The sequence below is a fragment of the Eufriesea mexicana genome, unplaced genomic scaffold, assembly GCF_001483705.2.
Source record: "Eufriesea mexicana isolate 0111107269 unplaced genomic scaffold, ASM148370v2 scaffold1809, whole genome shotgun sequence".
Lineage (NCBI taxonomy): Eukaryota > Metazoa > Arthropoda > Insecta > Hymenoptera > Apidae > Eufriesea > Eufriesea mexicana.
Genome location: NW_016909914.1, coordinates 213,427 through 226,660, shown reverse-complemented (window position 1 = coordinate 226,660; position 13,234 = coordinate 213,427). Strand labels below are relative to the sequence as shown.

At 29.2% G+C, this 13,234-nt stretch overlaps 1 protein-coding gene across 2 annotated transcripts in view; it reads left to right on the top strand.

Annotated features, from left to right (window-relative positions):
- The window catches only part of DAT (Sodium-dependent dopamine transporter), a 39,533-nt gene extending 26,299 nt beyond the window's left edge, over positions 1-13,234 (top strand). For both annotated transcript variants that reach the window (XM_017902199.1, XM_017902198.1), the window contains exons 4-12: positions 1,056-1,362; positions 1,880-2,018; positions 3,685-3,819; positions 6,630-6,733; positions 7,455-7,692; positions 9,013-9,141; positions 10,420-10,620; positions 11,008-11,175; positions 12,923-13,234. In XM_017902199.1, the coding sequence (XP_017757688.1) occupies positions 1,056-1,362; positions 1,880-2,018; positions 3,685-3,819; positions 6,630-6,733; positions 7,455-7,692; positions 9,013-9,141; positions 10,420-10,620; positions 11,008-11,175; positions 12,923-13,135 (1,634 nt within the window). In that variant the 3' untranslated portion in view covers positions 13,136-13,234. The remainder of the gene's footprint in view (positions 1-1,055; positions 1,363-1,879; positions 2,019-3,684; positions 3,820-6,629; positions 6,734-7,454; positions 7,693-9,012; positions 9,142-10,419; positions 10,621-11,007; positions 11,176-12,922) is intronic.

Genomic DNA, 13,234 nt, shown 5'->3' with positions numbered 1-13,234 from the left:
CGAAGCATTTTACCATCTTTCTCTGAAAGGTACTGTGCATTAGACACGGCTGGTATATTTTCTTTTCCTCTATTCCATGTCCTATACGGTTATGTAATGCGTATAAATTCGGGGAAAATTCGTGGATGATTGTGGATGAAAGACCACTCGGGGAGAGGCTCCATTTCCGTCGATTTCCTGGATCGTGACCATTTCAGCCGGGACCGTCACGATGATCGATGGAAGTGCAGGATTTCTCTTAACTCTTGTCTTCCGCGGGCTTTTTCCTTTTGATCCGCATCGATGAACGACGTAATTGATTCGCCGCTGAAGACACAGCTCCCACGGGATAATGGAATATTCTCCCAGCTCAAGAATCAGGACATAAGACACGCCCTCGAAGATTTTTAATCCCCCTGAAATGAATCGCTTTCTATGTATTAGGACTTATCATTTTCGAAATTAAATGGAACAACTAACGTTTCAAAGCGGGGGATGAAATTCTTTTATTTAAGAAATGAGGGATTGCTGATTGGTTACGAGATTAAGAGATTAATAGTTTTATACAATGAAGGTTGTATCGTAAAATGTAGTTCAGAAATAATTGTAGCAATAGGTTGGATTTGTTATGGAAATTTTATTTTCTTTGAATTCGATTGAAAACAATTATCTTATTTGTAATTTTCTTTTTAAAATAGATTCTTTTATTAAGGAAATTAAACGTGTGGCAGAGTTTTTAAAGCTAGAGAATGAATTACTAAAAATCACTTCTGTAATAAACAGTAAAGAACAATTTGATCAACATTGTATAATATAATTATGTATACTTCTATATATATATTTTATTTTTCGAAAAATACTTCAATTATTATTATCATCTATGTATATTACATTTAGACACATATTGTAATATTAAATTTAATTGAAAATAATTCCTTTAATTATAATTTCCATTTGTAATATGAACAAAATAAATTTAACGTGTAAGAAAGGAAAAAATAAGAAACTCTAAAAATAATAGCACTTAGAAATTTATTAAAAAATGAAAAACACGTGATAATGTTCTGTTTGTATAGGAATTGGATACGCAGTGGCACTAATCGCGTTCTACGTAGACTTCTACTATAACGTAATCATTGCCTGGGCGTTGAGATATTTCTTTGCCTCGTTCTCCAGTCTTCTGCCTTGGACCACCTGCGACAATCCGTGGAACACGCCACATTGTCGCGCGTTCGATGCCAATATTTCTTACACGTTCGACGATGTATCTCTCGATTCTACAGACTTTAGCAATTCATCCTTAATTGAGGAACATTCGGACAGAGGTTCGAATCAAGGCTATAACAACACGTGGTACACAAGCGCTGCACAGGAATACTTCAAGTGAGTCTTGGTACTCTTTTTCTTTAATTATAAATTGTAAATAATTAAAATTAATATACAATATATTATAATTTCAATTGTTTATTATTTATAATGTCTATACGTATAAATATTTTTATATTTTATATCTGATTACGTCATCCAAACATCTTTTTATACAGAATAACGAGAAGATTTGATATTTCTAAAGAAAATATAAGTATTCGTTTAAGGAAAAGTAGTTCCTAAGTTAGTACCTTCTAGTCTCTTGTTTTACTAATTTACATTGTTATTAAAGAGTAATTTCATATATAATGCTATATAATTACATGTGTCATATACTCGAATTGCTATATTTTTAATATCCTATTTAATAATTTTTGATAAATTTGACATCTTTAAAAAATACGACAAAATATTAAAAGATAATGGAAAAGGAATATTTATGTAAAAATAAATACTCGTTGAACAGAACTTGATTAATTAAAAGTAATTTAAATGTAGTTAACTAAAATTAATTCGTTAATATTATTTAAAGCCGAGCTATTCTGGAACTTCATGAAAGCGAAGGTTTGCATGATCTTGGAACAATTAAATGGGACATCGCGCTGTGTCTGCTGGTGGTCTATGTGATTTGTTACTTTTCTTTGTGGAAGGGTATTTCTACTTCTGGCAAGGTAAATTTTGCTCTCTTGCACGATATAAAGTAAACTTTTACAGTTCAAGTTCTTTAAAAATTGAATTTTTTTTATATTAAAAATATAATATAGTTTATATCTTATATTTTTTTGTATTAAAAAGACGTAATTTTACATATTTTATATCTTGCATATTAAAAACGTATAATTTATTTTATATGTTTTATATGTTTTATATTCATGAAAATGAACTTTTTCGTACTGAAAACTGCTCGATACTAAAACTTCATATTAAAAAAATAATTAATTTTAAAATATCGAGAAGTTTACATTGACATTAAAGTCATACATTGGATGTGAAACATATGTGAAAATGTGTTTTGGATAAGTTAAAAATTCCAAAATAATGTGAAAAATTTAGAAAAATCCTACGTATCGATTTTTAAAATATATTTTAGAAAAATCATATTGAAAGCTTTGAATATAAGTATGTTATGGATAATAATTTTTTCTGGGTTTTATGCATTTAACTCTTCTATAACCATTTGGTTCTGTTACTTCAAAAAGGCCCCTTTGTTGCGGTTTGACTTCACAAAAAGTAATTTTCCAATTCCAAGTGCTAGAGTGATATCGATTTGCATAACTGAAGCGCTATTTCATTTTTATCATTGCTCTAGTCCGTTATTAAATTCCAGTTTTATAGTCATTTTTAATACCGATCATCCTCGTTAAAAATTTTTATTCTCATAAAGTTTCAAAGTCGTAACATAATCCTTTAAGTACGCCATGTTGAATTATCGTTTCGAAATATCGTTGAAATCTCGTAAATTCACCATAAGAGAAGGAATTTTCTCCTTACATGTTTTATGACTTTTTTCTTAATTATTCTCCTATATTATTAAAACATTATTAAACATAAAGAAATTATTTTACGTGGTCATGGTATATGACATTTTTAATGAACGCTATTTTAAAATTTTTTAGAAAATTTATTTAGAAATTGATATTATTTTAACGACTATGTAAAAGAAATTTCGGTATATTTTATTACGTTTTTTAAAAAAAGCAATTGCGGAATTTACATTAGCTCACAGTATATAATATGTATATATTAATATATATATATATCTAACATAATTGTTAATAAAGTATTAATAAATATGTGGCTTTTACTATATAAAAAAAATCGCTTAAAGATTATAGAAATATAAAATGCTATTTTATTATTATTTTATTATAGGATCAACTAACAAAGTAGTTACGTATACAATTCTAAAGATGAAAATTTATGTCATTCAGTGACATTAAAAGTCACGAAAATTATTAACTTCTGTTAGTAATAAAATTTCATAAGCATTAACAGTTTCAAAATTTTAGAATTTTTGAATATAATTAATGTTTTAGAATTAGTATTATATTTTCATACAGCTATGAGAAAGAAATAAAGTTGTCTTTTTAAAAATATGTTAAACATTTTAAGTTGCAATTTTTCTGGATATTATATTATCAAAGGATATCATTTAATACCAAATAATATTATGAACATTGATATTAATTAATATTAATTGACGTTAGTAAATAATAATTGCATATAATTATTGACATTGATTATTAACCTAACAAAAATTTTAATTAGCTTTTGTGACGAAGGTAAAATTATTGTTTCGATGAATGTGATAATAAAACAATTTATTTCTTTTTATAGGTAGTTTGGTTCACGGCGTTGTTTCCCTATGCTGTTCTACTAATTCTACTTCTACGAGGAGTCACGTTGCCGGGAAGCTTAGAAGGAATTCGCTACTACCTCAACCCGAATTTTTCTGCCATCACAAAAGCAGAGGTACAGAGAATAATCTCTCTTTCGTAACGTTACAATATTTATATAATTGTGATATCAATATTATAATATATAATATTATATTAAAATATTATTATATATTACAATTATATAATTTTTTTATAATATATAACATAATAATAAAATAATAAAATATTATAACATAAAAGATGAAACTTATTCGAAATTTCAAAATAATTAATAAATTCTGGAATTATTATTCGAATATCTTACATTGACTTGATCAAAAAATTAAATACTTCTTCAAATATCATTATCACTTTTTTTTTAAATTAAATATAAAGAGACAATCATATCTACTGTCATTTTCTTTCAGTATAGAATTGTAGCTATAAAATTATTATTTAATAAATTTCAAAATTATTGTATATAAAATTTTGTAATTGGTACTTCGAAAATTAAATTATGGTTACTCACGTTATGCAAAAATGGAAAGTTCAATTAAAAATAAATAATTTTAAACAATTTTTCATTGTTTATAAATAGTCCAAAATATTTTCAAATTAATACTGTACTTTGTACACCCATATCAAAAATTTCAATAAGGAGGGACGTAAAAAAATAATAAAAAAAGAAAAAAAATTATTACACGAATGAAATAAATATGTAAAATTAAAGACTGGAATTATTTTTATAACTTTATAACATAATCAGTTTTAAAACTAAAGCATTTTTTACAACTATCGTATGAGACATAGACGACAGAAGAGAATAGCAATTATAACAAATCATGAACTGTAAAAAATAAGAATTGGATAGCTACAACTTATTCATCTATTAACAAGCAGCAGGAACAGGACCAATAAAAATTTCTCAACTTTTTTCTGTCTCTAAAATTTGGCTTATTGTCAGTTTATCCCCTCGGTACGTGGCATCTTTCGTAAATAAGAGAATAAATAAAAGGAAATCTTCTAACTCCTTTTATATTATTAAAGCCCACTCTCACTTTCGTGACCCATCGCGCGTTTGTCGACTTCATTTTCTGGATTTAGCGAATCGCCTTTCAGCGGATGATCGCGGCGTTATGAAATGGCCATTTACAGTGGCCGTGGAGAGGAATAAAAATCCGAAGGCCAGGAAGTTAATGCACCGGCATAAGAGGGTCGAAAAAATCGGACAGCATCGCGAGAAAAATGGGAAAGAGGGAAACGTGCCAAGTTTAACCGACGACGCTGAAAATGGAAACTCTGTGTACCTGTCATAATGACCATTAGAGTTCGGTCCAGTCACAGGCCTGGGAATCGCACGTTCGAGCCCTGCGACACGCAAGCGAAATGCATTTCTTTTGAGCGGCTTAGCCACCAGCTTCTAGACCGCTAAAATAGATTTTATACAGCGACCAAGGAAATTTGTTGATTGCAAAAATCCGAGGATTTACGGTGAATCGCCTGTGTCATTTCCTCTTACGGAGGTAGATCTTCTTCGTAAAGGGAATGAACTATTGCCTCGTCTGTGCGACTTGATGCTGTCTTATGGGGAGGGTCGAATAAAGGAAATAAATTGTTTTCAAATTAATTCAGTTGTTAGTAAATTTGAGCTTTGATTCATAGAAGTGTACAAATCATATAGATAAATGGTTCATAGATTTTTATTTACCTACAATATACAACATTATCGTAGTATATTTTTATTTAACTACGGTATACAGTACTATTATAATATATTTTTATTCAACTACGATGTGTAGAGTATTATTAAAGTATAGTTTTATTTAACTACGATATACAATATTATTGTAGTATTTAATTTAAATACAATATTATTATAACAGAACCCAATTATCGGAAACTATTCGGATAATTGAATATATAAAGTGGATTATTGAAATAGAATCGTTACAATTTATTATCAATGATTTCTTCGTTAATTCATTTGTATCATTGTCTGATTTTTTACTTGCATATCTCCTTGATCATTTTTCTCCTACTAATTAGTACTCTTTATCGGTTCAATTCATATTATCCTTTTTGCTGAAAATTTCATTAAGTTAAATTGAATTACACGATTAAATTGCAACTTACAATTATCGATGAGGATATTACATACAGATATTCTAAATAATTTTCAAACTCGTGTTTCGGTCATTAGAACTTCGATTATGGGAACCAAAACGTGACAGTCGTTCGAATAATTATATTATTTTTGTATCGAATAATTGTAATAATTATTTTATAGTAATTTAATAATTTTCTTCGATATCCATTCTAGTTCCTCGCTTTTTCTTATTGTTAGTTGTCAATTCAATGATTTTTTCTGCTTTCTGCACGCGTTTGAAATTATTTCAAATTTTTTTCTAAAACAACGAATGCTAATTAATCGAATAATCATTTAAAGTCGCAATTAATTCAAATTGTATACAGTAATTCGATAATACAACAGTTACAAATTGCTACATAAATATTATCTCAATATCTTTATCGATAATAATATGAATCTTAATATTTAATTATTTTTAACCTGTAATCAAACTTAAACTTCGATCTGTAATAAATACAACAGCACGTCGATATATAATTTAGTATAATGTAACCAAAATAATTTAATAAATTATGATTATTTTCAGCATATCGCAATTCATGCAAATTAATACAATATTATTTTAACAAATATCTATTATTCGAGTTAAATAAAAAATTTTTTATGAGTAATATTTCTATGAACAGCAAAGCGAATGAACGCGGAGTAATGTTTCATTGTTCGAGATCGACGGAAGTTTAAGTAAAATTCAGGTTTCAATTATAAAGTACAGACTACCCGGAATCCTTCGCTAAGAATCCTTAATCTTGGTTTAGGTCTGGGTAGACGCTGCAACGCAGGTGTTTTTCTCCCTCGGGCCGGGTTTTGGGGTGCTCCTGGCTTATGCGAGTTACAATAAATATCACAACAACGTTTACAAGTAAGTAATGCATGCACAATTAAATCTGTCTCATTTAAAGTTTGCTTTAAATAACGGATTCTTGTTAGCGATAATTATTCGTAATGAGTCACGTGTATAGCTTCATATTTGTTATTAGCAATGAATAGATAAAATGATGTTTAATAGTCGAGTAAGAGACTATATTATTCTTTTTTAAAGAAACATAGAAAATTTTACGAAAGGGAAATTATATTTCTGTAAGGAGAGATAATAAAGTTTTTATTTTTCATTTCGTAGATTTAATCAATTTTACAAATCAGCAATTCGAATAAAAATCGTCATTTTATCTGTAAAATTGTGTAGTTATATACATATACAGGGTGGGCCCTTCGTAGTACAACCGACAAAAAAGTGATTCTACGTGAAAAACCAAATCGAAAAAAAAGAATAAAATTTTTTATTTGAAGCTTCGTAGTGAAGAAAATTGTCTTTGAATATTCGCGGGATACGCTGGTATACCGATGCTCCATCTATTTAACAGTAAGCCAAACTTAAGTGCCCGCGTACCCGATGATTATTTAAAGTTGATTTTCTCGACTACAAAGGTTCGAGTGAAAAACTTTTATTTTTTTCTTTCGATTTGATTTTTCACTTAGAATCACCCCTTGCTCAGTTGTACTACGAATTCCGGCCCACCCTGTGTATATAAAATTGTAAATATGAAATTGAAAATTTATTTGTCACTTACATGTTTTTCCAGGGACGCTTTATTAACCAGCCTGATAAACAGCGCGACATCCTTCGTCGCTGGTTTTGTGATTTTTTCTGTACTAGGCTACATGGCAAGAGCAAGTGGAAAATCTATCCAGGATGTAGCAACTGAAGGACCCGGTCTAGTGTTTATCGTCTACCCTGCTGCTATCGCTACTATGCCTGGATCGATGTTTTGGGCGCTCATCTTTTTCATGATGTTGCTTACATTGGGACTGGACAGCTCGGTACAGATTATCAAACAATTCAGGAGCACTCTGGAAGAAAGGCATTTCTAGACATAAGCAATCTAGATTTCTGATTATCACATGTTTTCAGATTATTTTTTATTACATTATTCTTCTGTATTCGAGATGAAGTTTATACAGTATCGATCTTATAGACTCTTTATCAATATGGCGATTTTACAAACAAAAATTGCCTTTTCTTTTTTTTAATATTCTTTTCTGTTTCTTTTCTTTTTTTTCCTTTTTCTTATTCTTTTGCCTTTCCTTTTTCTTTTCTTTTCTTTCTTCTATTTTCTTATTTTCTTTTTATTCTTTTTGTATTCTGAGCTTTTCAACTTTGAACATCTTCATGAACGATTTCGACAGATAGATCCTTCTTCCAGAGAACTCCTAAATTTTTAATAATAATTTTCATAAAAAGTAGGAACAAATTTAATGGAATTTTGTCAAACATTTTTGCAAACGTATCTTATTTTTATACGTTTGTGTATCACTTCCAACTATTTTTATCTTTTTATTTATAAATTGAGGAAATAGTACTTATTGATTAACTTTGAAACAATAGATACGTACAGACTCTAACAAAAGTGTTTAAATACCTTGGGTTCCAAATTTTTAATAAATGGAATACGCACGTTGGGGTAAAATTTTAGAAATATAAAAATATAATATAAATTTTTTTAATAAATTGTAAATGTAGTTATTTTTTTCTATGGAATATTGTTTTATAGTGGTGGAATTAACGGCCTCATTTTCAATGTATTTTTCATTTCTTTAAATCTAATTTTTTATTAATACAAGATACAACAATACATTTCATATAAAAATTGTTGAATTTTTAGTTAACCTATTATCTGGCAAAGCATCCCAAATAAAATTGTATTCAAAACATGGAAAAACGCTGTATCTTGGGTGGTTAATTTCACTTCCTTGAAGAAATTTTGCGGTGATAAAAGAAATTGTTTCATATATATGTACATTGCGCTCGACATGAACAAAAACTTTCATTAAAACCAAAATTTTCTTAATTTTCTTGTAACGTTGTCTTATAATGTTAGTACCTTCTTTATTTACAGTACAATATATTACATGAATCAACTTTAGGACTTGTTAAAAAGACGAAATTATCTGCGGGTAAATCTTATAGATTTTCGTTTTTATTGGCTAAAAATGGCAAAAAAATTTTTATTTCATATTATTAATTTTGTTTTAATCCCATCTTTATGCATTCATCAGACTTGTCTTAATACAATTTCGAATTCCGATATAATTTAATCATTTTACGTTATAATATAATGAAATCTTTTCTTAATTTTCTAGTTCGGGGGCTCTGAGGCGATAATAACTGCTCTGAGCGATGAGTTTCCAATTATCGGGAATAATCGTGAAATTTTCGTCGCTTCGCTTTTCACACTATATTTCCTCGTTGGTTTGGCCTCGTGTTCCCAGGTAAAGAAATGACACAAAGCATTTAACGATATAATCATATGCATTGTACTTACATCAATAAAGTAAATACTGAATATTAGGGCAGTAGTAGGAAATAAATAGAATAATTCTCGAGTCGATTCAACTTAGTTATAAAATAGTTATAATATAGTAATTATAGTATAGTAATTATAGTAATATTTGTAAAAATGATAGGTATATGATATATATATATTATATTATATATAAAATAGTAAATATATTTTATACTATTACTATACTATCATTACTGTTATATTATTGTTACTATTATATTATCACTACTATGATAGTTTCACTGGTATGACACTATACTATTATTAATACTATGTTATTACTGTACTATTATTGCCACTGTATTGCCTTTGCTATATTATTATGATTGCTAAACTACGATATTTTGCAATTGGTATCGTTATATTTCTATTAATATAACACTATTGCTATACTATTAACATGCTTTATTATAATAGTACTATATTACATTATTATGCTATTACAAGTAACAAAATTATTATATGTTACATTAAATATGAAACATTAAAGTAGATAATACAAAAATTATCGCAAATGATGGAGTGTATCATATAATATCCAAACTGAAATACTAAAAATAAAATTTACCAAATTAATTAGAATTATTAAAATAACACGATAGAATTACGATTATCCGACATAATCGAGACTGAGACGGCGCAAGATAATCAAATATGCCAGATAATTGGACTATTCCTAGACACGAAGTGATACAAGTGAAGAATCTAATCAAAATACAACTATGGATAACATAGTAATGCGATCTGCCGACAAAAATAAAATATATAAATAAATATAGCTTTAGTTTCTGTCATTGGCATAACTTTAACTAATAAAATGAAATTTAAGCACATTTGGAAATGAGTTGCCAGAATTATAGAATGCTATGTAGTCTCTTAAATTTGAATTAACACTGACTAACAATGGAATAGATTTTCAGTTACATTGAAATCAAATATTTGACGAATTCTACAGCTTTGTTTATTAATCTTTTAGTATGAACGTGACTATCAACTGTGAGCTCTTGCATGAAATATAATTCTGGATAATTGCCGAAGAATAGGATAAACGTACCGGTCAATCGTGTATTTCATATAATCGGAGGTCGGATAATCAGAATTCTACTATATTTAATTTCGGTATAAGCTGTATTCAATTTCAAGCAAATATTTATAATTGTTATATTGAAATAATATCTATCAAGAATAATTTGTGTTTATATAGGGTGGCTTTTACTTCTTCCACCTACTGGATCGATATGCAGCAGGATACTCGATGCTGTTCGCAGTTTTGGCCGAAGCGATCGCTGTCAGTTGGATCTACGGAGCTGACAGATTTTGCGCAGATATCAAGGATATGATTGGATTTTCACCTGGAATCTACTGGAGAGTCTGCTGGAAATTCGTTGCTCCAATCTTTCTCATGGTACACTAATTATATCGCGTTTATATTTATTGCGAAAGAAAGGGAAGTTTGTCTACAATCTATTACTTATTTTTCCTCTTCTTCTTCTGTGCGTATTGTACGTTACATCGACTACTGTACACATACTGATCTATGATTACTAATAGGTCATTAACGTCGATACTGTTTCTCGATGATCTAAATTTTGTGGTACAAATTTATTTTCTTCAAATTTGAGTGATATTTCTGGCACAAGATGCTACTTCTTTAAAGAACATCCAGCGTGTTTTTAATTAATGATCCACTCTATTTCTAACGAATAATAAATTACACGAAAAGTCAAAGATAGGAAAAAAGAAAGAAAAGTTTGAGTCATTCTTTATAAATAAATTTTTTATATTACCACAGTTTATCATCGTTTATGGTTTAATGGGTTACGAACCACTGACTTACGAGGATTACGTGTACCCAGTCTGGGCAAATGTATTAGGCTGGCTAATTGCGACTTCCTCAATTGCCATGATACCCGGCATCGCAATTTACAAGATCATCGTCACGCCCGGCGGTTTCATTCAGGTAATATCTTTATCTTAATGCAATTGTTTTTATCTTTTTCTCAACATTTTACTAATACTAAAGAAATAAATCCATTTTAAATAATAATACGGACTTAAATTAAGAAAATAAAGTAATAATCTGCAAATTTTTGTATATTCTTTATTTCTCGAAACACATAGATTAAAATTAAAAGTGGACTTCATAGAAGATACTCGAAAAAATACTTAAAGTTGATTGACGTATAAAATGTTATATCTTCGTCTTATTTTTAATTTCGATATTATGTATCTGAAAGAGACGAACAATATAATTCCAGCAAAATTTGCAAATGATTACTTTGTTTCTTAATTCTTGTCAGTAAGTGTTATATATTATATTCAATAATAATATTATTATAATTTAATGCAATATTTATGCATTATATGTCGTATTATGCATATTACATACACAGTGTGTTCATTTGAAAATTGTATATCTATTAATACAGTTAAATACATTATATGACATACATTATGTAGAGTGTAAGGCAATAATGATATAAAGAAAGAGCTAGGGAGTTACACAGATATATATATCATATTCAACGATTACAAATACGCTGGAACTAATTCTACTCGCTAACACTCTCTCGGACACTCTCACTCGACTCTGACAACTCTCTTACAACTATCACCCTGGCAACGCACCTGCAATTACTGCCCCACAACTACTATTTTTCGACTGACTCGCCCGCATCCTTGTACCTCTATCTTAACCTTACACTGTCTTCTTTGCCAGGTACTCGAAACACTCAAACGTATTCCTAGACTTTGCTCATTGCTCGCATTTGACCCTGTCATAAATATTCTTTGCAACCGATCTTCTCACACGTGGTCACTTTCGTCCTATGTTCCACACACTCTTAGCATTTTCTTAGGATCAGGACTTCAATTCCCACAATTATATACTAATTATATTAAACTGACTATATATAATATGCATATTACATACAGGATGTCCGAGTAACAGTAGTACAACCGGAAAGTGGGTGATTCTGCGTAAAAAAGCAAATTGAAAATGAAGAATACAATTTTTTCATTCGAAGCTTCGTTATCAAGAAAATCGACTTTGAATATTCACCGAGTATGCGTACGCTTAATTTTGGCTAACAATAAGGCGGATGGACGCCTTACCAACGAATTTTGAAATTAAAAAATTTTATTCTTTATTTTTGATTTGTTTTTTCACGTAGAATCACTCCCTTCCCGGTTGTACTACTGTTGCAAAGACCACCTGTATATACGTTATATATTGTATATGTTTTGGATAAAAATGTTAAATAAAGAAGCTAGATAGAGGTAAAATAAATGAATATAATAAATAAAATTTAAATAAAAATTAAATAAATGTAAAATCAAGAATCTATAATGCTAAATAGTTTAAAAATTACTTATATCTATAATACGAATGCAGGTAATTTAAAAATAATTTATACTTCAAAATTATTTATCGACTTACCAACCAACTTATAATAACAAGTAACCTTTAAATTATTCGTGTTAATAATATTTATGTTTATATCTATAATTTTTAATTTACTTGTGTTTATAATATCAAATAATTAAAAAAGTACTTATATATATAATATCGAGCGATTTGAAAATTATTTTGATCAACCAGTGAGAATTACATTCTTGGAATTCCCTGTAATTATATCTTCTTTCTTATTTTACCATTCTCAAAGCACATAAACACACAAAAGACTATTGTATCTACGAAATTACAGAGATTGAAGATTCTCACCACTCCCTGGAGAGACACTCAGCAAAGAAACGCAGACTTGTCTTCAGTAGCGAATGGCGCTGTTCGACGTAGTTTCATCGCAGACCAGGATTTAAATCTGACCAAGGAACAACAGGACCTGACCAAGGAACAAACAGAAGTGATGATCCAATCCAGGGAAGGTGTTAACGGAGATCCACCCCCGGAGCCAGTCTAGGACAGTGCGGTTGTGATTTTGCACGGTGCCCGGTTCCAAGTATATCTTTGCTAATATTCCAACGTGGGAATGTAGTCTTACGCGAAACTATTTGCACTG